General features: G+C 36.7%; 1 protein-coding gene across 2 annotated transcripts in view; it reads left to right on the forward strand.

Moving 5' to 3' along the window:
- The window catches only part of LOC149786302 (aldehyde dehydrogenase family 16 member A1-like), a 54,565-nt gene that overhangs the window by 14,314 nt on the left and 13,888 nt on the right, over window positions 1–26,363 (forward strand). For both annotated transcript variants that reach the window (XM_089976691.1, XM_089976689.1), the window contains exons 4-8: window positions 1,507–1,685; window positions 9,727–9,989; window positions 10,942–11,094; window positions 17,591–17,788; window positions 20,895–20,993. In XM_089976691.1, the coding sequence (XP_089832817.1) occupies window positions 1,507–1,685; window positions 9,727–9,989; window positions 10,942–11,094; window positions 17,591–17,788; window positions 20,895–20,993 (892 nt within the window). The remainder of the gene's footprint in view (window positions 1–1,506; window positions 1,686–9,726; window positions 9,990–10,941; window positions 11,095–17,590; window positions 17,789–20,894; window positions 20,994–26,363) is intronic.

A 26,363-nucleotide genomic window follows, 5' to 3' on the forward strand; every position in this document is an offset into this window, starting at 1 on the left:
AAAAAAGGTTAAACTTTTCTTCATTCTTTATGCAGAAAACGCACACAAGTATAGCAAGTGCAGTGTAATTGAATAAAGTTGCTGTGAACTACCGATGATGCCATACTTTGGTCAGTTAGTAATGGTGAAACTGCATTGGACTTGATCATCTGATTTTGCATCAATCATTTCATAAGTCAGTCAGTGAAATAATTAACAGTTTTTAGGAGTATCCTGTTATAACCTGCTTGGTTGTAAGTTAAATTTGAACATTACATGGTCACGTCATGGCTTCCATTTTATTATTGAATTAGGTTTTGATTATATCACAACTCAAAATGTAAGTAATGCTGACAGATAGCAGTAATATATTGAGATATGAGAAACCCATTATTTGTAGATTATGACTAACAGTCTTCATTATTGATATTTTACACAGTGGCAAATTTTCATTTTTCTTCAGGCTTTCTTAATCTTCAGCCTGGTTTTGCTGAATAATTGTTTCATACATTGTGAGAGCAATTAAAAGTACATGGATCAGTCTACTGTAGGTAACATTTTGATCTTAATAACCATTCTTCAATAAATCATCTTTACTAAGGCAGTACAGTTGTTTGAGATAGGTTTAGATTGGTTTCCTGTGTAGGCTTAGACTGGTTTCTTGTGCATCTTAGCTTGGCTGATGTGGCATGTGGTTCCAATATGAAAGGAGACCAGTCAAGAGTGCTAGGCTCATTATTACTTGATAATATGTCTCCTCAGCGAATCAGTCCATTCTTATTGTTATGTACTGCTCGACAGAAAGTACGATTTGGGTTTCAGAAAGTATCATGACGCTGACTTGTGTTCAGCTTGCTCTGCTTCTTAACCCTTTTACATTGTCTATTGGAAAATAGAATGGATAATAAGTTATTTTATGCCCTTGACTACTAATTCAAGAAACACAAGATTTCATCCTCAATCTTCATTTCACATGTCTGGATTGGATATTAATTTAGATCTGTTGAGGTTCTTGCTTGGCAGTCAGTTTGTATTGGTTTGGATCTTTTACAAAGGCAGTGTTTATTTTTAAAATGTAATTGGTATCTGTTGATTAGATTTGTTTCCTGAAAGTCGTGGTCTAAATTATTTTTGTATGCCAGAAATGCAATATTATTTTAATTAAGCTAGTATATATGCCCCTACCCCATTCTGTCAAAGATGACTTTTCATTTTCTGTCAGGACAATCACATTGTAAAATTAATCCTGCATATATCACGTCTTTTATGGACTATGACCATTGTGTTACAGTGAGGTTTACCCAGATGAAGATGCGCTTTTTTAATATATTCTTAAGACCTACAGAATGCTAGAATGATTTGTATCATGATGGAATTTTCTTGCATTTTGTTAAGGAAATAATTACATGTATACTCTTGAATGTCTATGCGAAATTAATCTGCAGGCATGAGAATGTCATAAAAATGTATGTATATGAAGTCAAATTAAAACTCCTTAGATTTAACTATTTATTATCATACTTTCAGTGTTTCTCGCCATATTCAAAAGCACATGAGGTTGGTGAGTGTAGTGGAATCCATGGACAATGGAAAGCCAATTCGTGAGACCCGTGATGCTGATATTCCAATTGTTGTACGTCATTTTTACCATCATGCTGGCTGGGCTCAGTTGATGGACACAGAGATGAAAGAATGGAAATCATTAGGTATCAACATTTTCCTTTGAATACATTCCCTGATCACATTAACTTTGAGATATAAGCCTGCTATCTCCTGAATCGAGCCCTACTAAAGACAACAATTCTTCTTTTTTGTCAGTACAGTATGACCCCGCTATAGCGCGCTCCATTAGAACACGAATTCGCATATAACGTGGTCATGGTGTGGCTCCCAAAATTTCATATACATGTATATTTCTTGGCACAAAAAAATATTTCTTAAAAGTATGCAAAAAAACGTAAAAACTTTATTATCATTTTGGGGAAGAGATCGCGTATGAATAATACAAGACTATCGTGGCATGGCTCCTGAAATTTTGTATCTATTTTTCTCATGCACGAAAAAGTATTTTTTTTCTTCTTAAAAGTACGAAAGATAATGCATAAAAAGTTTATTCTGGGATCGCGTATATCTTCACCAATGTCACACATTTGGATTATTTTTTCCTTATTGGCAGCAAAACATATCATATAGTGATTTTTTTTTTTTATTGGCGATGTTGTTGGCTGTTTAACTTTTATATACAACCATTGGTTTGGAGTGCAGAAATTCAGAGGCCCCATGAAAGGAAGCCGCAAACTGGATATAAAATGCACTGAAATTTATCTATTGTTACGTAAACAAATTCTTTGTCCATATTGACAAACCATCCAAACAGTGCATTGTTATATTATAATCCACTTATCATGACATCTAGCATGAGTACTGTATATTTTGAAATATCCGCTTTTTTGTTGTTGACATTTCTGGTAACAGAGATCAACTGGACGAGGTATTATCTCGTAATCTATCATTCGTCCGATTTTCAGCCGCTCACTAGTAATTAATATATTTACAAAGACTGACATTTGTATGTGGATGGTAAGTACAATTCCTCTTCTTTTCGCTCAGAATTAAATCCCTCAGAGCACTCACACTTTCTGTAATAATCCCTGTCATCAAACCAGAACACCTGTGTCTGTATCATCCGTTGACCTTTTGTTAATTTTCAGATGCATGCGTGGAAGGCAGCATCATGCTGCTACCACAGATGTAAAAAAAAAATACATCTTACTTATTGGTTTATTTAATAGGCATGGAGGGTCAGTAAATAGAATAGTCTAAATGACAGCCAATTCCTTTTCACAAATGTACCCAGATAAAATAGTTTGCTGAAATTTCAAAGGAAACCGATTACCTTTGAAGCACCGACTGTTATGAAAACTTACTCAGCAAATGGAAAAAATACCAGTCTCAATCATGCAATACATTTACTTGATGTTGCCACCACAGTAAGAAATGGGCATTCGTTTGGTTCTCCAAAGCTGTCCTTTAGTGGTGACTTCAATAGCGCATGCACCCTTCATCAAAGAAAGTCATCTACAATCTTTCAATAACAGCAAAGAACTTTTTTTCAAAGGAAGTCGGTACCAAACTTAAATAAAAGTGATGGAATCTGATGGATTTTTGCATTTTCCAATGTGACTGGAACACGTTAACTGTGCTGTGAAAGTTTTCTTTATGTAGGGAAAAAGTTTATGCTTACGAACGTTACCAATGGCGGCTTAAAACGCAAACTAAACATTGCATTGTTATATCATAATCCACTTATCCTGACATCTAGCATGAGTTCTGTATGTTGTGAAGTATCCGCTTTTTTGTTGTTGACATGTCTGCTAATGGAGATCAACCGGACGAGGCATTGTCTCATAGTCTATCTTTCATCGGACTTTCAGCCATTCGCTAGTAATTAATATATTTACAAAGTTTGACATCTGTATGTGGATGGTAAGTAAAATTCCTCTTCTTTTCACAGAATTAATTCCTCCAGAACACTCAAGTTTTCTGTAATAATCTCTGTCATCAGAACACCTGTGTCTCTATCATCCATTGACCCTTTGTTAATTTTTAGATGCTTGCGTGGAAGGTGGCATCACGCCGCTACCACAAATGTAAAATAAAAATACATCTTACTTATTGGTTTATTCAGTAGGCATGGAGGGACAGTACCTAGAATAGTCCAAACGATGGCCAATTCCTTTTTAAAAATTTACCCAGATAAAATAGTTTGCTGAAATTTCAAAGGAAACAGATTACATTTGAGGCACCGATTGTTATGAAAACGTACTCAGCAAATGGAAAGAAAAAAATATCGGTATCAATCATGCAATACAATTATTTGATGTTGCCACCACAGTAAGAAATGGGCATTTGTTTGGTTCTTCAAATCTGTCCTTTAGCGGTGACTTCAGTAACACATGCACCCTTCATCAAAGAAAGCTGACTACAATCTTTCAAAAAAAACAAAGAACTTTTCATCAAAGGAAGTCAGTACCAAACTTAAATGAAAGTGATGGAATCTCATGGATTTTTGCATTTTCCAATGTGACTGGAACACGTTAACTGTGCCGTGAAAACTTTCTTTTTGTTAGGAAAAAGTTTATGCTTACGAACGTTACCAATGGCGGCTTAAAACACAAACTAGGCCTAATTTTTACCGACTTGGGACGTACTGAAAAGTAAATGTGCTTCGTCATTCATTACGTGATTGTGCTATATTTTTCCACTGAATTCAGACCAGTATGACCCGTAACAAAATTATTGAATATTTTAAAGCTGTGTGTGTGCATATTTTCGATGGAATCACTTGTATTGTGGATTCAATGTATATGATGAGGTTCGCGGGTGAGTACACGGTGTTGATACTACTTATGCTATACATTAGACATGTATATATAAACAGTATTCACGTATATGTACCAATTCGTGGTTCTCTAAATAAAGTAAACTATTATATATGTCTTCTCTGTTTTCACTACAGGTGTATTTTTCATTTAATATGCATCGATTTAAGATGATAACTATGTTGATGAAGTGCTTATTTTACTGCCTGCATTTATTACCTACACACCCTCCCCGCAATTTTTTTTGGGTACATGCATAATTTTCTTCAGCTAACTACCTGGATGCTTATAACACGGTTCGGTCTATAACGTGGCAGGGTTATATGGCTCCCAACTACTGTGTTATAGCGGGCTCACGCTGTATCATTGTAACAAAGGGCAGTAACTTTTTCAATTTGCTCCCCTTGCTACCATTTTTGTGACCATTTTTTAAACTTCACTTCCCTTCACAACATAATACTGAATAAGCTTCTTGTTCCAATTTTTTTATTAATTTGGATTAATATTCAGTCATATATATATATACATACATGTATATCGTGATGGGAATCTTAGTAAGGATCTGGCCATAACTGGTACCAAAGCTGCCTCTGCATGTCTAATATCCAGGTCGACCATTCTTCTGGCTGACCAGCCATCTGCCTGTATGTGACAAAATCACCCAGCAGAACAGGTTTTCCCTATTTTCTCAGCTTACCTGTGTTTTTTGCAGTGGACTACTTAGTGATGATGGCATTGTGTTGTTACCTCAGGGCATGGTTTATCCTGACATGGAAGCAGATGAGGACCAAAAGGATTTAAACAGTGAGTGTGAAGATACTTCTGAGAAACGATCCTACTCTAGTTTGACCATGGAGAGGATGGAGTTTAGTTTTAAGACTGTTAATGAGATATATCAGGTGTTGCCAGCTTTAGAATACTTACCATCTCTTACTATTGGCATGACATTAAAGTCAAAGCATCAGTCAGCATGAAAGATGAGGAATAGTCTGTATCTTTCTGACTGCTTCCTCAGTCAGCAAAACTCGAGATTAATGATCAGCTCTCCAAACATATCTGTGAGCTGGGGAATGCTAAAGCTTTCGTTTTGGAAACCCAGGTACCAGCCATGTTTTTGTCCCTCTGGTACAGGACACATTCCACCACCTATCATATCAACACTCACAGCACTGGATAATAACATAACAGCTGTTAACATGTTGGCCCCACCATTTTATAAGGTGGATAAGAAACTATTTCTCACCACATCTAAGCTGGCTTGAAAAATTGTTTGATGCTGGATCTGGCCTCATTGGCAGTTTTCTGACTGGTGGAAAAATCAGCCAACCAGCATGCCTAGGTGTTGATGGCTTGAATTGCTCAGGTCATTAACAGAGCAGCTTACCATGCAATGGCTAATGGGTTGAATGCCTCTGCCAGTCTTGATATCTTGTGATGAGTATTTATATGCCACATTGCTAGTACTGCATCACACCCTGGCTTTAAGAATGATTCCATTTGGCTCACCATTGCTGTTTGGTGGCAAAATTGAAGAAGTTGGGGGCTGGCAACTCACGAATTACCTCTCTAACTGGGCAATCAACCTGTATCTTTGTTTAGAAACCTGCTGTCCCTATCACAACAGAAGGATGACAGGCATGCCAGGCAAAAGGGAATTGTTTATTCACAATCATTCAAGTCTCAACCTTGAGCCAGCAGACAACTGCCAAACCAGTCTAGGAGGCAATCTTACAGCTGGTGATACAGTCGCTTACTGACAAACAGGAAGTGGAGATTTGTATGAAAACATTGAGGTTCTGTTAAGAACTGTTCCCTATCAAAAATGTCAACTGCAAGTTGAGGTAAATCATAGACATAAGTTGCCTCAATGAATTCATTTACTGATGGAGACGATGAAGTCTATCTGACTTCTGCTTTTGAAGGGATAAGTATGCAACCAATCTCAATCCAACAGATGTCTACTCTTATATCCATATTCATCCAGCATCATTAAAGTTTCTTCTGTGTGCTTGCCATGACAAAGTTTACTAATTCAGGTCCTTCCCTTCAGTCTAAATATCATCCATTGGGTCTTCACTAAAATTATCGATTACATCTCATCACCCTGTTCTGGTCAACATCCTCAAAAATAATGATGGTGTATCCGGATGATCTCCACCAAAATCATATGGTAAGTGCTATTGACCTCAAAGGCAGTAAAGATCTTCTACTCTTTTGTATCATCTTGGTTTTCTATAGAACAGGGCAAAATCCAATCTGCATCCATTAGTGTTTTGTCCACCTGGTTTTGGATTTGTAACCAATCTCATTCCTATATATCTTGTGTTTGCTTCATGCAGTTCGTCAAACTCAACAGTGTGTGGATTTCAGTGAGAGAGTTTCTGCAACCCTAGAGGTTACTCAATGCAGCAGCGGCTCTGATCCTGCAGGGCTGCCTTTATGTGTGCCCATTACAAATGACTTTGCTGGATCCCTTTTCCAGTCCATTCAACCAGAAGGTTAATATCATGAACTATGTACGATCATTCCAATGTAAATGGCACAGCTGCGGTTGGGTCAACGCAGGAATCCCAACAGGTAATGACATTATGTACAGGTAATGACATTATGTACAGATACCTGTATATATGGTTATGGATCCCACTTTTTTGCTGAGTTTTGATGTGGTCAGTGGCAAATGGGGACTAGCAGAATGGCCTCTGAGCATCAACTTTCTAGAAATGAAAGCTATTATAAATGCCTTTCAGTTCTGGAATAATGGACTCTAGGGGAAGTGGCTGTAGTTGCGCTGTCAATCAGTTGGGAGTGATTATAGTACTAATGTTAGTACCCTTACTCGTACCTCGTGGACAGGGTACTAACATGAGCATATACGTGTTAATGGAGCAAGCCGGGTGTGAATCACACCCGGCGCTCTCTTAGCCTAATAATAACACTTTAAACATATTCCTTGCATATAATCCAATAAATTGAATAGTCCTCTTATTTAACACCGGAAATATCGAAAATCATTGTAGAAATAGTTGAAAAATCTCGTTTACCTTTTTTAGCCGATATTTTCATTTAGATCGTCCGCCATATTATTTCAAATAATGATTACTTCGTTCTCAGCCTAGTTTGTTTGTGTGCCATATAAGGACACTGACGCCTTATTTGGAAATGTAAACAAATCGTAGTAAAAATTTGGCGCCGTTTGGGTCAGAAATTCTGTGCATTAAAAGTAAATACGGTTTATCTGCAACTTTGAAATTCACCAAGAAGCAATTATTCGCATTTGATTGATACTAATATAGCGTAGAATATCCAAAATATGGTCTGGCAAGCCTTACGTAGAAAAGGGGTCACGGTGAGAGTCTCGCGTTATCTGTCATGGCAGACAGTATAAGGTTAGAGTAACCATGCCAATTTATTTTATCGTATAAGGGCTTAACAAATTCAAAATAAGCCAAACTTCTTTCACAACATGATTATACTTATGTTAGTTGATTTCTACACTGTTTGTTTTTCTGACTTTAGCGATGATATTTTTTGCTCCATTACATGATATGGAATCAGTTCGTAGCCTCAACCACAACAAAATCAAGTTGAGGCTACGACATCGTAGCTAGGAGTGATTAATGATCTTTGCTTACCTTCTCACGGTCTTAGTACGAAAATAATACAGAAAAAGTCAGAATTGCAGGATAATTCTGATAGCCTCTCTTAGATGGGACATGTCCTGGGTAAACAATCTACTCAAGTGAGCAATTGCCTACCTGGAAAGATTATGGTGAAACTGAATCTTCTCAGCCAACCAAGTTCACAGGTGTTGCACCCCCAGCCTGGACCATCTTCTCCTTTTATGTTTGGCTCTTGTCAGAACAGCCTTGCAAGAGAAAAAATTTGGATCTTAAACTGTGGAGAGAATCTTGAGAGCAACTTTGAAGGCTTATGAGTCGCAGTGTTTTCAAGGAATTGTGTAGAGTCAGTACCATCGTCCCTTTGAGTGCCTCGATCCTTCAGCTGGACAACTTTTTTCTTTGGCTCTATGATGCTAACACACCATGATATCTGACACTTTCAGGTACCATTGCAGAGGGTATATTGGTCATGATACAGATCTGTCAGACCTGCTAGCAAATTTCAGTGTTAATAGACCCAAATCTCTCACCCTATTCCAAAATGGAATCTGTCCTGGGTTCTAAAATGACTCAATGCAGAGAAAATAAAGTCATTTGCCTAGACCATGCTGAAGCTGTTATAATGCAAACCGGTTTCCAGATAAGTTTAGTTTTGGTTTGCCGTGTGAGTTACATGCTTAGCATTCCCTCCAGCTATTGTATTTTCTCCTTATGTTAATTTGATCAGGGAATGTATTCGAAGGAGAAAGCAAATTTTATAGTAAATTGTGTTTCACTGAGGATGCTTGTTTGATCACATTACATGAAAACCTATGCAACAAGCATCCTTGTTGGTAGTTTGCTCAGCTTAAAAATGGGTGACACCTAGTGGTGGCTAAGGGAGGAAAGGGGCAAGAGCCTTTGCCCTTTGTCTGTATGATATAGACGGAGAAGATGAATTTTCATCTTTTATTAGGGCTGGATTTGGGAGGTAGCAGACTTATATCCTAATTTTAATGGGATTGGGAAAGTATTGTTGAAAAATCATAATTTACTGTAAACTTTGCTTTGCTTTGAAGATGGATTATGTGTTGTTGAAAATATTTGGAACTACATTCTTAAATTCATACCTAAGAGAATAAATTTATTCAGATTTTAAAGACTTTTTGATAAAAAGTTTTTTTGCAAAAGAATTTTGCCCAAATCACATTTAGTCTTATTTGAGATCAAGCTTGCATTAATCCACATATCTTCATTAAATTTGTTAAATATTTTGAGAGATTTGGTATAAATAGCTTATATTACCCGAGTTTTTTGTAACTTTTAGAAGCAACTTTAATTAAAAGTTGGGTAGGGGGCAAATCCAAGACATGAACGTTTAAATGATCCATCTATAGACTTTGTAAAATGAAACTAAAAGTAAATATATCATTCAAGTTTTGATAAAAGTTTTGATTTGTCTTTTAGGAATGGTATAACCCAAAATTCTTGTTCATGTTGTTTAACTTGGAATGCTTAGAGAAGATCACTTGTTTTATAGCAATGGTAGTGGCAACGTCATAATTACGGTTTTGTGTTTATGGTTTTTAAACATTTATACAGTGGTAGGAGGAGGAGGGAAGATACTTATTTGAGTGGAATGTAGTGTATGGAAATAATATGTATGGAAGTCAAGTGGTTTATGGATGAAATGTAGTATATGGAAGAATCTTTATAGAAATAATACTTGAACTGTCCTCTTTTAAGTCTGTTATCATTTCTTTAAGGTGTGATTGGTGCCATTGTCCCATGGAACTTCCCCCTGATGTTGTTGACATGGAAGATTTGCCCAGCCTTGGCCATGGGAAATACAGTCGTTCTTAAGCCAGCCACATACACAAGGCTGTCTGCCTTTCTTCTTGCTGAGATTTGTGCTGAAGCAGGTCTGCCACCTGGTGTCTTTAATGTTGTAACAGGCAGTGGAGAGATGGGGAGTTGTCTTGCCTCACACCCAGATGTGGACAAGGTGGCCTTCACTGGCTCAACACAGGTAAAAGTTGAGATGGATTTGATTTTATGTTTTGTGATGCCAGTGGGCCATACTGTGCTTTAGATGGCACTTCTTCATATTTAATGCATACTTTGCACAGGCATGGCTGTTAGGTCTTAACAGAGACACGCGTGTTGCAACCCAAAAAAACCAGTCAAGAATACACTTTCCGTTTTCATGCAAACAGACAAGAATGTGACTTGGAACGTTGCGTAGAATAGTATGTAATGACTACCATTTACATTTCCTCACCTAGTCAGTTTTTAAACTGATTAAAAGGATGTTTTCTTTTTAGTTTCTAACTGCTGAAAGTGGTTGTCTTCCCACTTGAAATCCATCAAGATCATTCAGTTTATCCTGTGTTGTACCTGGAAACCCACTAAGTTGAGGACAACAAATAATGACATTAATTTACACAGTGACATTTTTGCCAACTGTTGTTGGTAGGTCCCAGACTAAGTATGCACTGTTTTCCTATTTGATTTTAGGTTGGGTCAATTGCTTTTAGGTAGAACCAGTTTTCTTTTCTTTTTTATCTGATAGTGACATGTATGGTATCAAAAATCCTGCATACTTATTTACTTTCTAACTTCTGAGCCCAGCAGAATCACCACAGGTAGTGTTTTGCTTGTTTCACCCAAACAAGCACAAGGTGAAGGCCGTGAAAGATATGCAGAAATTTAAAATAATGTTAGGTTTTAGAAGCAATTAGTTAATTTTAATAATTTCCTTGTTTCATTTTGTTTTTTGAAATAATTTCTTTCCAGTTGTTATCATGGATATGTATTGAGACAAATTCAGTATATATTATGTATATCGATTTTGCTTACATTACATGCTTAATTTAACAGATCAACTTAAATATGTAATTAAAATTGTGGTTTGTTGTAATCAGAAAACATGGAACTTGTTCTGTAAACTAATGTTTTAGCATATTCATTCATATTATCAGGTTGGGCAAACCTTGAGACAGCTTACTGCAGGGACTGGTAAGAAGTTGTCGCTGGAGCTGGGTGGGAAGTCCCCTGTTGTTGTGTTTGAAACTGCAGACCTAGACAGTACGGTGGAGGGACTGGTTGATGCTATCTGGTTCAACCAGGGACAGGTCAGTATTAGGTTAAATGTTCTATATCCATTGGTGAGTCAGTTGTTTTTTGCATCAAGTTCCAAATGGAATGTGAAGCTTGTCTTAAGATGGGGTATCATGTTTCACTTTCTTTATCTAATTATTTTGAGAGAGTCAGGATTAAACAACAGGCTATGCTTTCTTCATATAGGGTCTGTAGTTGTCCTTGAAAACCCTTGAATTCTAAGGCATCCTGGAAGCCTTGAAAAAGGCTTAAATTTTAATATATTCTTGGAATTCTGTCAGGAAACACCTCCAGATGAAAACTAATGCCAAACAGATACCGTGATCTCAAATGAGACTTTTGTGATTTTCAGTAACCGTCGTTTGTGCATATATGGGGAGGCAAAGATGGAAAGCAAGACAAAATTCCAAGCATCGTGGTTCGAAAATAAAGAATATAAAGAATGGTACAGAAAAATGCAGACACTTATTTGGCTTATTGTAAATTATGTCTTAGGACATTTAATGTGATGTCTGTGGGTGAATGTGCTTTGAAATCTCACACAAAAGGTGCCAAACATCAAGCGGCAGTCAAAGGCATGCAGTTGGAAGCAGTGGAAGTTGTATCATTTTTCCAGTCCCATGTCCCAAATCCAGCTTGGATTCTCAAAAGCCTATTGAATTAACAATCACTGTGAACTTGACAACTGCTAAACATTCTTCCTGTCAGTGAAACAGGTTTATTAATCAAATTTTACCTGTGTACCATAGTCATAATCATGTTATAATCAGAATCTGCAAGGGAGAGATCTTGAGTTAAAAATACTGTGAGTGTGTGTGTGATTTGGATTTTTAACGTAGCTTTAAAAAATTTTCATTCATATCGCTTCGATGTCTGCAATGTGACAGTTTATAGTGATGTCTAGCACTGGGGCATCATGCCACAAACATGTAGTATGATGTCCCACCCAGTCACATTATAATGACACCAGGCTGACCAGTTCTAACACTAGCCTCTTAATGCTGAGTGCTAAGCGAAACAGCTGTTATTACCATTTTTGTAAGTCTTTGGTATGACTTGGGGAGGGTCGAAACCAATGCCTTCCGCATCCGAGGCGGATGCTCTAACCACTAGGCCACCAGAGCAGTTAGAGTTAAATATAGATAATTCTTGTTGGTCATCATCAGAAACAGTTTTAAAATTTATAATGCACATATTAAAAGGAAAAGAAATTGTTGAAATTGTAGGAGAGCCATCATATGTAAAATCAAGCACTGCTGCTAAATATTAAGTAATCAGTGGCATGGTGTAGGTGTGTTTCTCCTTGAAATATGTTCCCTGATCATTTTAATGGCAGGGATATAAGTCTGCTTCCTCCCGATTCCAGCCCTAGTAAAAAACAGATAATTGGTCTTTTCTGATGTACACAAAGGGCAATCACTCTTACACATTACTGCCCCTTCTTACACCAGGTGTCACTAGTTTTTAAGCTTTGCTTCCATACTGTTAGCTTCATATGTGATACTTCCTATAGATTCATGCCAACATCAGCGTCAAAATTATCCATACATCCATTCATTTTGACTTATACAATAATCTGGTGGTATTCATTAGTTTTGTATTTTTTCAATTTTTTTGTGTGAATTTGCACTCAGTTGTTATGATTGTATGATCTTAACCCTATACCTCATAGAGTGTATGGCTTTTTAGCCCTTCGATACACATGTAGCTAAGTTACCCATTGCAGTGCGCTATAAATAGAACACCTGTTACCTATTAAACTCCATATGCATTAAGCCTGCCTGTTAACTGTTAAGCAGTGTAGTGTATGTTACATTTAACAGCAGTTTTAACCATTTTACATTTTTGGTACACATCTATTATGTATGGAAAAATTTAAGAGTAAAGTCCAGTAGTTATAGCTTTGTAATTATTTTTCTTGGAAGAATTTTTTATGTGCTTTAAAATTTTGAGAGAGTCACTGTAGTCAGTGAAGCCATGTTACCAATCGTAGCTGCCATTTATCATACTCAAAATTTACAAGTTCTTTTTCTGCGTCTACGTCACTAAGTCATCTGAATTTGATAATTTATAAAAACTAATTGCTGCCTACATCAATATCAGAGCCTTTACCTAAGTTATTGAAGCTTTCATAGTTGTGATTCTAATCGTGAAAAGTACTCAACAAAATACGCGACCTCCATTTTGGAGAGTGGAGAATATGACCCAGTTACTTTAAATAGAAGATTTTGACTAGAGCATAAACATTGACCACATGATCTGACATAATGGTCATTCACAACAATGAATGCGGTATCTAATAGGGGGTTTTCCACGAAGGTGGCTCTACAAAAACCCGCTCAAATGGCAGATGTTTACAGCAGGCGTCAAAAGGCGCTTCCATGCGAATGGAGTACAGGCGTCTAAAGGCACTTCCATGCAAATAGAGTAGAGGCGTTCAGAGGCACTTGCGTGAGGTAAAGGGTTAAACTAAGTAACAGAAAAGAGTGAAAACCAACAAGTTCTGTAAAATTCAACAAGCAATTTTTTTCCCTTGAATACAAAGTGAAATTCAGATGAACTTAGAGCATTGTGAATTAAATCCCAAATAGTCCAAAACGTTCCATTAAGAATCCAAAGGCTAGAGTATTTCAGATGAATTCCAATTTTCAATGTGCTGATGTGCCAGGACTCTTGAATGTGCTGATGTGCCAAGTCTTGATGTATCACAATGATCTAACCCTAAATGTCCTTGAATGAATTCACAGTAATCTCAAAATTGTGATTTAGTTCAAAAATTAAAGAGCACATTGTAATTCCAATTAATAATTTAAATAAATCCTCTCAAGATAAAAACTGAGCACAACAGTAAGACTTGATTCCACTTTGGGTGTAATGGTATTAATGAGCATTCCAATATAATCAACCTTAATATAAATACCTGAGACACAATTTGTGAACTAGGATGAGGGTCAAAATTTCATTTTCACAAAATTCCAGAATTCAAACTTGACAAAGATGTTTATCCTGCGTGACATTAGAAATGTAGATTCAACTCCTACCCACAGTTCTGGATAAAAGTCAGTCTCACAGTACAAAGTAAAAGATACATAACTTATAATCATAAAACAAATGCCAACACACAATACAAATTAAATATACATAGCGCTATTTAGACTGCTTATACAACACGCTATTGTTGAATGCTTGTCATTCATATTTTAGTGTTTCGTGCATATTGTTCACTTAATGTGTTAGTAACAGATGTTGTATTAGCGACATAACACGCAGAATTGTTAATTGAAGCTTTTTTTCTCTTCTTGTGTCCTTGTAAAAACATGTTGTCCAAATGCATTAGGTATATGAAGTTTAAGGCAAGGGAAGATACACAAAAGTTCTGTTAAGTGTGTACCAAATATACCTAAATCTCATCCCTGCAGTGTGTGTGCTGTTTGGTCCAAAGAAGTCTGGACTTCAATATGACAGAAAGCAGCCAAAGAGAAAGACAAGATAAGCAGATCTTGGCAAGAAAACACCAACATCTTAAGTACACATCCAAATTCAGCATCTGTTGCGTGCCTTGTGGGGGGGACATTGCTTTGTCCCCTTCCATCCTCCTGACCCCAAAGTGTGACATTTACAGCTGTCAGCTACTCTTAACTTTCGGAATCTACAACCTTTAACAGATGAATCATCTAGTTCAGGGTACAATGATGCAATTGTAAAATTCAGGCCAGATTTTACCCTCATTTCCCTCTCTTTCTTCTATGTGGTTTTCTGACTGGGGATGGGGTGGGGGCAGCCAGTGAGTGTAAGTCTCCTCACGTGACCAAGCATGGCCTACAGGCCAGTGTATCCAAGTGCATGGTTTTTTTGCCATATCCGATGAATCACTCTTTCAATATGATCTCGCTAACCAGAGTCATCCAAGTTTGGGGATTTATTGATAGATCCATCTATCCAGAGTCATCCAACTAGCCCAGCCATCCAAATTTGGGGATTTATTGATAGATCGTCCATCCAGAGTCATCCAAGTTTGGGGATTTATTGATAGATCCATCCATCCAGAGTAATCCAACCAGCCCAGCCATCCAAGTTTGGAGATTTATTGATAGATCCATCCAACCAGCCCAGCCATCAAAGTTTGGGGATTTATTGATAGATCCATCCCTGCAAAATCATCCAACCAGCCCAGCCTACCAGGTTTGGGGATTTATTGATAGATCTTTCCATCCAGAGTCATCCAACCAGCCCAGCCATCAAAGTTTGGGGATTTATTGATAGATCTGCCCATGCAGAGTCATCCAACCAGCCCAGCCATCCAAGTTTGGGGATTTATTGATAGATCTGTCCATCCAGATGTGATTATGGCTCCATCTCCCTACAACTATGGGAACCTTAGTAACAGATAATATGTCTTGCCATGCCTTTGTTGACATACTCAAATTATGATTTTAGTGAAAAATCTATCCTCAGCAGTGTTGACCAGTCAGCTCTTCCAGTATCACATTCATCTGGCGTACCTGGCATACCATATGTTCATGGCTTCTCCTACATGACATTAGAGATGATGTCATTGCCACCAGGTATGGTTTATCTGGATGTGCAAGTCAAACCCGAACAGGACTCTACCCACAGTGATGATATTCCTTCACACCAGCTTTACTGATCCATGGAGTAGACTGCCATCAAAGAAATATGCAGGATGTTGTCATTTTCAGAGGAAGAGACTTGAAGTACCAATGGTATTCTAATTTTGCTGATACAAAAGCCACTCCAACATCTTCCCAACTGATTTTCTTGCTCTGGATAAAAGTCTAGCAGTGCTTCACATAACTTCCCCACTGTCTTATAAAGTGAACAAGAATGTATTCCATGCCACTTTGAAGCTGGTTACAAACATTGTCTCCGTGTCTTCGATGTTAGACTTCCCTTCATAGGTGATTTTCTCACTTGTGGACAAAATGGGAGGAAGCATGCCTAGAGTTGATGAATCAAATTGCTCAGGTCATTAAAAGGGCAGCTTAACATTCCATCATAAAAGTGGTTACTGCGTCTGAATCTTGACATTTTATGATGTGAGACATGTTTGTGCTCCCCATTGATGAAGCCACATCATACCCTGGCATTATGGATGATTGTATTTGGGTTGCCATTACCCATTAGGGGCGAAATTGAAGATGTTTGGATGCAGGCAGCTCACAAACCAGCTTTCCAACTTGCCACCCAACCTGCGCAGCCTTTCAGAACAAATCCACCCCTGCCACATCTGAGGGACAATAGACGGGTCAGGGACAAGGGATCTATTACATCAGATGTTCAGGGTTTGGGTCCTGTGTGGATGTGTGGCCTAAAGTGCTGGCTTTTACTGATCACTGCCATCTCACCTCTCTCTGCATTCGAGTCTTGGCCTCGGCCAGTGTGGGTATGTGAGAAAGCTGCCAGTAGCTTCCCATGGGCTGGTAGTTCATACCAGGGTTTACCCCATTTCTTCCCTCATTAGTTATACTGGCAACCATATATAGCCTATCTTTCTCTGAGAAATGCTGTTAAACTCCAAAACAACGACAGCAATTTCAGATCCCAGCAAAATTCTTGGAGGCAAGCTTACAGCTAAGACAAGAAACCAAATTTCTTCACCTCCAAGCCTTCTACCGTCCACACTGCTTGCAGACAGCCTACTGGTGGGTCCCCAACTCCTGCAGTTCCAGTCCTAGTCCGATAAATCAACCCCACAAATCTGTGTCGATACTGATGGACGATATTGTGGGTCTGATGTCACAACCTGTTCATTAAAATATGTAATTTTGCTGCATGCAGATCATTCTGGAACAAACTCTTGTACACTTTAGACACATACTGGTAATTGGTAACAGCCATATCAAGCACAAAATTCAAAATGGCCACAGGACAGATGCTTGTGCTATTCCAGGTGGATTTACAAGTCACCAAACATGATTTGCTCAGCAAAATATTATCTACATGTCACCAAAAGAACCTTTCAGCCAATGGTAGCTGCACAGCCACGAGAAATACTTGTAAGTGTATAACATGTACACTGATATGTGCAGTCAAATTTGAATGCAGATAAATGCACCTTTTAACGAATAGGTGATATCAGCCCCTCACAAAAATCAATATCCTCATGGGTGAAGGGCTGATTAATACCCTATTCCAGTCACACTTGATAACCCTATTTCCTCAGAACAAATGGGTTATCCAGGTGATTCAGAAGGGCTTTGTATTTCATTTATTCTACCTCTTCCTTTTTCCTTCTCCTCCCTTTCCATGGATGTACTGTTAGATTGGGAAGACACTTTTCTAGAACTGGAAATGCAGTCACTCATCAATAATTGGGCCATGGAGATTGCGCAAAAGAACACAGTCTCTGAATTTTTGGGGTGTTATAATGAGAACTCCATTTTCAAATTATGGTATAATTCAGCTCATTTTTTTGTTGCATTGAGAAACTGTTTTTATTTCAGTTGGATGATGATATACTAATAAAATCTTCCATATAATGTATTACAGGTGTGCAGTGCAGGCTCCAGGCTTATAGTACAGGAATCTGTTCATGATAAACTTGTGGCTAAACTAAAAGAGAGGCTAACCCATTTTCGACTTGGTGACAGCTTGGACAAAACCATTGACATGGGTGCCTTAGTAGATGAATCACAGAGGAAGACTATAGAGGAGTATGTGGAGGGAGCCAGAAGAGAAGGTGCACAGGTAAAGACTATTTTTTCTTCTTCAGGCCTGCATTTAGCAGATGCAGAGACATACATATTACCTTTCCATCAGTGATGATAACAGCAGTGTCATTGTGCAGGAAGTTTGCTAATTATGACATATTATTGGCCTAGAAAGAAAATGGTGCTGATCTGACCTGAAATCTGACTGCCACAATGAGCATATGGAAAATCTCTTCACTAATTCTCCTGAATGGATGGTCATATCAGCATGGTGTTTACTCCAAGATCTAATGGTATCTAGTTGTGCTTGTGATTAAATCATTATCTTCCTACAAGAGTGTCCTTGACATCTGGCCTACAGACCCCCAAATCTAACATGTTTATTTCTAGTACTCAGCACATTTCAGCCATAGAATTGGTTATTTTGAATGTACCACTTTTTTCTTTCAGTTAGTGCCTTTGACCTTTAACATATTTATCCTACATCAGTAATCTTATTTCTGTAAATTTAAGCCATCTGCAGATTTTTGGTGAAGGTACATGGTTTTGTTTGGGACTACGTAAACTGACCAAATATCAAGGTCATTGAGACCCATGGGTCAGGAATCCCTGTGAGTTTGTCATGCTGCAAAGGAGGACTAAGCATAGAACAGTATGTTATTACCATTCATAATGATCTTGTTGGTATTTTACAATACCCTTGAATGACTTCTTATAAAATGGTGAACAGAATTTGAACCAAATTGAAAGAGAGCATCCTTGCATAAAGGGTTTTCAAGTTTGTACTGATAGTCCTCACAGCTGCATAATTTTACTGAGCTTTGTTAAATTTCAACCAGATCTGGCCTGCAGCTTTAGATCAGTGTAACTTTGACTGTTTATTTTCAAGGGTTCCACAAGATTTTATTTAGAGTTGTGGCCCCTGATTGACATCCTCCTGACTTGAGAATGATTGCACAATCTTGAAAAGCACTTGCAGGTTGGTGATTACCTTGGAAAACGTTTGAATTTGAGGTTGTCTCCAAAAGAATTGAAAAAATGCTTGAAAATATTTAGAAATCCTTAAAAAGTGCTAGCATTTGAAAGAAAACTAGTTTCTTTGGAAAACAATAAATGACTGCTATCAGTAACAAAACATAATCAACATCTGTGAAAAATTTCAAAATTTATGTCTTCCTGGAATTGTACTACTGTAATTTGTGTAACACTTGGTCGGCATGTTCAACTGTTTATTAGTAGTACTTTTGCCTTATTTGAGATTGTCACCATCCTATGATGTTTCACAGAATGGATGCTTTGTTGTCATTGTGGCAGATGAAAAAGTTAGTAAGTTCATTGCTGTGGGAAGAGGCTTTTTATTGGCAAATGCTCTCACGCTATTAAAACAGTTCATTGATGAACCTGAAATACTTCAAGCAACCCAGTACCCACAGTTCTGAAACTGCCACAACCCCACAGATAGTTCCTTTGAGCTTCAGCTTCCAAATTTCCAGCCAATGTGGGTATGTGAGAAAGCTTGCCAGTAGCTTCTCATGGGTCAGTGGTTCTTTACAGGGATTTCCCGGGTTCTTCCTCCACCATTAATACTGGCCGCCATGTATAGCCTATCGTGTACTGAAAAATGGTGTTAAACCTGACAATAACAGCAACAACAATTTCCAAATTCTGTTTATTAAGTATGCCAGTCTTGCATATTAATTTGAGTTTAAATGGGTTAAAGTGAACTTAAAACAGAATGCAGCTAAATTGATACTTTTGTAAATAGTGTCATAGCTAACATACATGTACACTGACAGAGAAAGAAAATTATTAATTTTATGTGTTATATTGCTAGTAGCTCTTTCCACCTTGTTTTTTTAGCATCTTTTTCATAACTATGCATAATTTTTTGGAAGGGTTATGGCCCTTGAATGTCTGTCTTCTCCAAGAAAATTGTAGACAATGTGGCCCATTGCAATGCACCCCTTTTTACTACCTATTGTTTTTAATTTCTTTACCAGCGATGAGTTGAGGTTCCATTTCCTGTTACAGTCTATTTAATACTAGTGCCATAGTTTTGAATACATGTTCACAGTAATGAAAATTTTAAAACATTCTATTAATAAAAGTAAATTTAGCACACAGTTGTACAATATTTCCATCTGCATTGTTTATTTTAGGCTGTGCCTTTGAGCCTGTGCTCTTTTTCATCTTCGGTGCAAAAAAGTTGACTTTTGACCACCTATAGCGTGCATAGTAAAGACCTCAGATAATGCAGATAAAGGATCATCACAGTTGAATTTTGGCTGACTGAATTTAGTGCACCTCAAGCTGGCTTACTCAACAGAGTGAACTTGTTGCCCAATGAGCAAAACAACAATCAATTTCATTGGCTAACATAAATGTCTTTCTGATTTTGATTAACTTGGGCACCAGTTGAAAATATATGGTCGATGATCATGGATAGAAAGTGTAATAAAGAGAAAAGGCTGAAATCTTTCCAAAAACTCTTCAGTTTTACTTCCAAAGTAGCACATAGTGAGGAAAAATGTACACTCAGATGCCCTAAATAAATCGTAAAGATAATTTTAACTGAAGCAGAAGGAATTAAAATCCTACTACAAAAGGTTCACAAAAGGAGAGGCTGTTAATGACCAGAAGAGCTAATGGGAATAGTCTGTTATCTGATTATCCTTGTCTGATTTATTAATGCTGCTCCTCAAGATTTATTTTTCATCCAAAATGAGGATGGTACCAGTCATACATTCAGTATGGCAGCCATGACTAACGTCTTTAACATCATATTATCATTACTCCCACTGATTAGGTTATCATTGTGATGTGTATTATCAAAAGACTTCTAATAATGCCTACTTTATTATTAATGAAAATGGTGCCAAGCTGACATCTAATATGTGTGCCACAGCAGCTAATTTGAAAATGTTGTTATTGCTGAAGAATATAAGAGATAGTTTCAATGCTCAGCAGTTCAATAGGAAGAAATGGTGTTAACTTGAATTCCTGGAAATTCTCTTCTGAATACCCCCTCTTTTTGACCTGGTGGAGACACTTGGCCCTACTTTTTCAATTTATGGAATAAACACTGCCTAAACATTGAGCCTTTGCAAGAAGATTAAGAGTTTGCTTTTTTATATTTCATTTAGGTGTACCAAGCTGAAGCTTGCATTCCAAGCAGAGGTTGTTATTACCCACCCACCATCATCACCAATGTTCAGACTGTGTCCAAAGTAGTGGTAGAGGAGGTAAGGGCTATTCAAACATGTAAATACTGATTAAAAATTAAAATTTTGCCTCAGTCCTTTTTGTAATTTAAGCTGTTTGCTCTTTCTTCCTTTGATTTTGTTAAGCCATTGTTAATGGGAAAGCAGTCACTTTCTGGAATCTTTGCTGTCATCAGTATTTTATGAATTGGTTAATGTTTTTCATTTGTGTGTTTTTCATAAACCCTTTGATAGATTTTTTTTCCATACTTGGCCTGAATCATTATGAAGCTAAGAAAGTTTATTTTTGGACATATTTGATTTAACCTTTCACCATTAGTCAAGCTCACTGTCACAGAAAAATTCTTTAATTGGCTTATATTTTTCCTAAACTCCTTCGTGGATTTTGGTCATACTTGGGATGAATCCTTATGATGCAGAGTTGATTCATTATGGGAGACTCACTAGCAGCTTTGACTTCAGTATCAAGGTCATAGTCATAACAAATTTGTTTTGTGGTTTTGGTTCAAGGTTTATGATTTGTTTCCTAAATTTGTTGAAGGATTTTCTTCATACTTGGGATCAGTCATTGTGAAACAAAGACACTCATTCTACAACATACTTGCTCACCATTTGACCTTGAGGTCAAGGTTGTGGTTATGGAAAAATAGTATTTGGGTTTTTGTTAAGGTTTTTTGATTTACTTATATATTGTTTACCTATTGCTGGATTTTGCATCATACTATGGATGAAATATTACGAAGCTATGAGAATTTATTACATACTTCATTATGAGATATTGAAATGTATCAATGGGAGAAGATAGATATTGCCACAGCAGGAATACCATTTTTAGCTGCATAGTGGTGATATCACTTTTGGAACTACTCTGTTTTTCAATTTAAGAAATACATCTTTCCTTATGAATGTTATTCAGACTTATATTTCAATATTTAGGTCTATTTATAAAAAAGATCTTCTGCTTCTCTCTCTCACACTCACTGGCTTTTTCTGTCTCTGTCTCTCCATTTCGATGGACAAATCTTAAAGCATGTCAGTATTGTAATATACAGGAGGTGCCATCAGAAATGCCTAAAACCAAACTCCCAACAAACAAAAAGTTGGCTTGAGATGTCAACTTTGTCAGAAACATAGTTTTCAATAAGAATTGGGCAAATTATATACATGTTGAAATCAACAACAAAGAGTACAAGTTTTTAGAAAAATCTCTTACTTGAATATAGTAAAAACATTGTTTAAATAGTAACTTTAATTCATCACAATGATAATCATGATTGAAAATGATAGAGAAATCAGGAAAAAAAGAAGAGTGTTGATTGCAATCTAAATTTAAATGTCAATTATAATTTGGGTGCAGGTCTGTTATCAACCTGCAAGAGTGCCAAGGCCAAATAATTCACATTTGAATGTAGAGATAAAGAAAATAATGAAACCAAATCCTTACAGGTGAAATTGCAACCACTAAAAGCTTTTGGTTAAAGATGTTTCACACTGGAGTCAGTCAGATTAGATTATCATGTGATGTTTCTACAGTAACCCCCACCCCAGCAATGTTCACTTTCTCAATCTTTGCAGGGGATCTGTTAACAAAAAAGAATCTCTTCATTAAAAAAACAAAAAACAATTGCTATAATTTTGACAAATTTTGCAGTTTCAAGCATATAGGAGCTACATTTGTAAAATGTCACTGTTTTAAAATTAATATATAATATTAGATTATTTTATTGATGTAGTAATGCAGCCATAAACATTGACATTGGGTGGGAGAAAACTTCATGCAGATTGAATATTTTTTTTGCCTTAAAAATGTATTAAATAGAAAATCTGTTTTTTTTTGTATATATAAGGAAATATTTCAATCATGATGGCAAAACAATTTTCCACTTGTGAAATATTTCCTCAAATCAACTAAAAAAAAACATAGATATCCATTATTTATTATCCAATAGCCTTGGAAAACCTTAAATTTGACAACCTATTAAAATATCACAAACCTACATAAACATGATTTACTTTAAAATTTAGAAAAATGTGTTAGTACTGTTGGCTGCCCAGTCACATTGATACTAAAGGGTAATGAAGCGGTTGATAAAGCAGCCAAAGCTGCCATGTACTCACCTGTTTCTGAGTAGAAGATCCCATCTAGTAACTTCAAACATTTTATAAATTGGCTTGTTCTATATACATGGCAGTATATGTGGATTGAAAACTCAGCAAACAAACTTGGAAACTTCATACTCTGTGGAGAGTGACATTGAATTTTTTATTTTAACTCTGCTAATAACCTTTCTAATGACGTGCCACAAAAAATAATTATGGACATTTTTAAAAGAAGGACCTTTACAATAAGATTGAAGCTATGCTCTAAGCATTTCATAGTGTTATATTTGAAGTTTATATTTTATTTTATATACCTTTCAAAGAATTTAAATGTCAGTAGGTTTTATCTTAAAACTTGTAGGATTGCACATTTACTTTTATTTGAAAATGTTTATCTTCCTACAGTGTTAAATTTTTTTACCTTTACATTTTTTGAAATACATGTTGGTAATAGGTAATACATACATACATACATACATACATACAGACAGACAGACGGACAGACACACACTTGCCAGGGTCATGAATAAGTTTGCCTCTTTCACTGTTCATGAGCTGATAATTAAATGTCAACTGAATGGCAGCATTGTCTTTACCACAAAAAATATATGTCCAGATTCTAAAATCTCCATTTATATTTTACAAACATAAACTTGTGTCGATCATTATGGATAGTAAATTCTTGTTTAAAGTTATGCAGTAATCAATACTTCTGGTTTTTATATGCCTGCCATATTTTATGATGTCTTTCCATCAGTCCCATTGGTCTGTTACCAGTTTTGATTCTGCAATAACTCCAGTTGTCCACTATTTACATTTATCAAAACTTGTGGATGACTTACACCTGGGGTAAGGAAGAACTTAATTTCAACTTCAGGTGATTGACATTCAAGGTCACTGTGACTGGAAGAAGAAAACAATAGTTTCTGCATCATAACTTGAATTCTCCACTATCTGCAGATAGCAAACTTTATGGATAGTTTGTTCTTTGGGTAAGGAAGAACACAATTTATTTCAAGGGGAAATGTAAGGGACATTGTAATTGAAAGAAGAAAAAATGGTTTGTACACAATAAATTCACTTCCCCACTTTCAATAATTGCCCAAATTTGTTGATGGATCGCACTTGGAATAAGGTAGAATCCTCTGGATTTGGGGATCAAAAGGTCAAAGGTTAGGGTTTCTGGACAAACCAGTCAGTTCTACATCATATAGCTTGACCAAGCTTGGCTATGGATGGCTTGTACTTGAGGTAAAGAAGCCTTTGAGTTTTTGTTGTTAGAAATTAAAAGGTCAAGGTCACTCTGACTGGAAGACGATAATTGGTTTATTCACATGATTTCTATGTCACAGAGCTGAACCAAACTTTTAGATGGCTTGCACTTGGCGCAAGAAGACTTATGTCAGTTACAGGGTGAAAGGTCAAGATTAGTGACTTGAAAATGAACAGTGGTTTGTGCACACAAGTTTAAGTCACATGTACCTTCTCCAATAGTTTATAAATGACTGACACATTTTGGGTAAGAAAGAAGCCATTAAATGTTGAAATCAAAGGTCAAGGTCATTGTAGCTGAAGAAATTTATTTTATGCATGATAACTTTAGTTTTAGACCACCTACTCTGACCAAATATTTTGGAGGCCTTGCACTAGCTTTGGAAGAGGCCTATTGATTTGGGGGTCAGATGGTCAAAGGTCAAGAGGTCATTATAGCTTATAGAATAATGGCTTTTATAGATTAAGTTTTGTTTAAGAGAACTTAAACAAATCTTTTGGATTGCTTGCACTTAGGGTAATAAAGAAACATTCTGGTTTTGAAAGTTCAGAGGTCACAATGATTGTAAGTCTAATAGGAAAATTGCAGTTTCTGAATATAAGATATAGCTAAAGGCTGAATACTCTGACCAGTGATCTAGGTCTTTGAGGACCTTTGCTAAATGTCAAAAGTCAACCATGTTCAACTAGTGCATGTATAGAGGACTGTTAAACATAGGGTGGTCATATGATTTGCCATTCACGTTAATCATGTTTTCAGATAGAAGTCAGGTACTTGATATCACAAGATCAGTAATGTGCTTGCATGGCAGTATTCATTTTTATTATGTGCTCATTGTTTTCTCCATTAACTTTACATTGTCAGAGTCATGCAGTATTTCTCCGTACTACACTGCTTCATACTGCATGGCATGTGTCTAAAACTAGTATCATGTTTTAGGAACTACTTTGGAATGTAAACAAAGGATTTGCACTCATGTAGCAGATGCCAGAGCTTTTGATTTACCTGTGAAGGAACTAAACAAGATGTTTTGTCCAGTTGGAAATAGAGCTGATAAAGTTGATGTGGATAAATTCACAGAATCACAAAAGAAACTTTCAACCAAGCTAATGAATGAAAGTCATACCAGCAGTCTCCTCAACAAACCTGAGACATGCAGTACTGAAAGTACCTTTCTGATCATTTAAACACTTATTTAGGAGAAATGTTGATAACTATTCGCAAATTGAATGGTTCAGATTATAAGCCATGCTCCCTAGGGTCTATAAAAATAGCATGGAAAGACATTAATACTAAAGGCTATCCTATCTCCCTCAGAGACATCCCATTTTACAGGTCAGTCCAAACATTAAATTAAAACAAAATGCAACTGAAGAAGGTGGGTTTTGGAAATAAAAGCCAGAGCCTCAGAGTCAATAAATCACTGACAGCGAAGAAGCTTTGTTTCTGCATGTGAAATGGGCTTTCATGTTCTAGCTGTTTTGCAGTTTTTCCCATTTGGCTTTTTTTGGGAGAAAATGTTCATGTTTATAGTAGCAATACATGTCATGTAAATAGTTGCCCCACTAGACCAGCAAGTTGTTCTTTGTCTTTTTTCCCCAGACATTATTGGTGCCACCAGTAATGTCATAAAAAACAGGCAGAGAACAACTTCCTGGTGTAGGGTCCCTCCAACAAAAAGCATGCAATTGACAAGGCATAAACTTGTATCATCTCTAACTATTATTAACAATGGCAATAAATATACTTACCTTTTTGCATCTTGAATTTCCTCACAACATGAAATTGTGCTGCAATTTACTATATTTCCAACACAAAATCACGTTCCAAAGAAGAATTTACTGTGTTCCAAAACAAAATGAATTTGATATTCCCTAAGAAACAATATTTACTCATGCATATTCTTGAGAGTTTTAAATAAAAGAATTTAATATTTTCCCACCATATGATTTCAAAATGTCAATGACAAAATAAAACCATGTGCAGCTGCATCAAGGCCAGTCCTTCAAGCCACATGT

This window comes from Sinohyriopsis cumingii, chromosome 12 (genome assembly GCF_028554795.1).
Source record: "Sinohyriopsis cumingii isolate HCF-2022 chromosome 12, ASM2855479v2, whole genome shotgun sequence".
NCBI lineage: Eukaryota > Metazoa > Mollusca > Bivalvia > Unionida > Unionidae > Sinohyriopsis > Sinohyriopsis cumingii.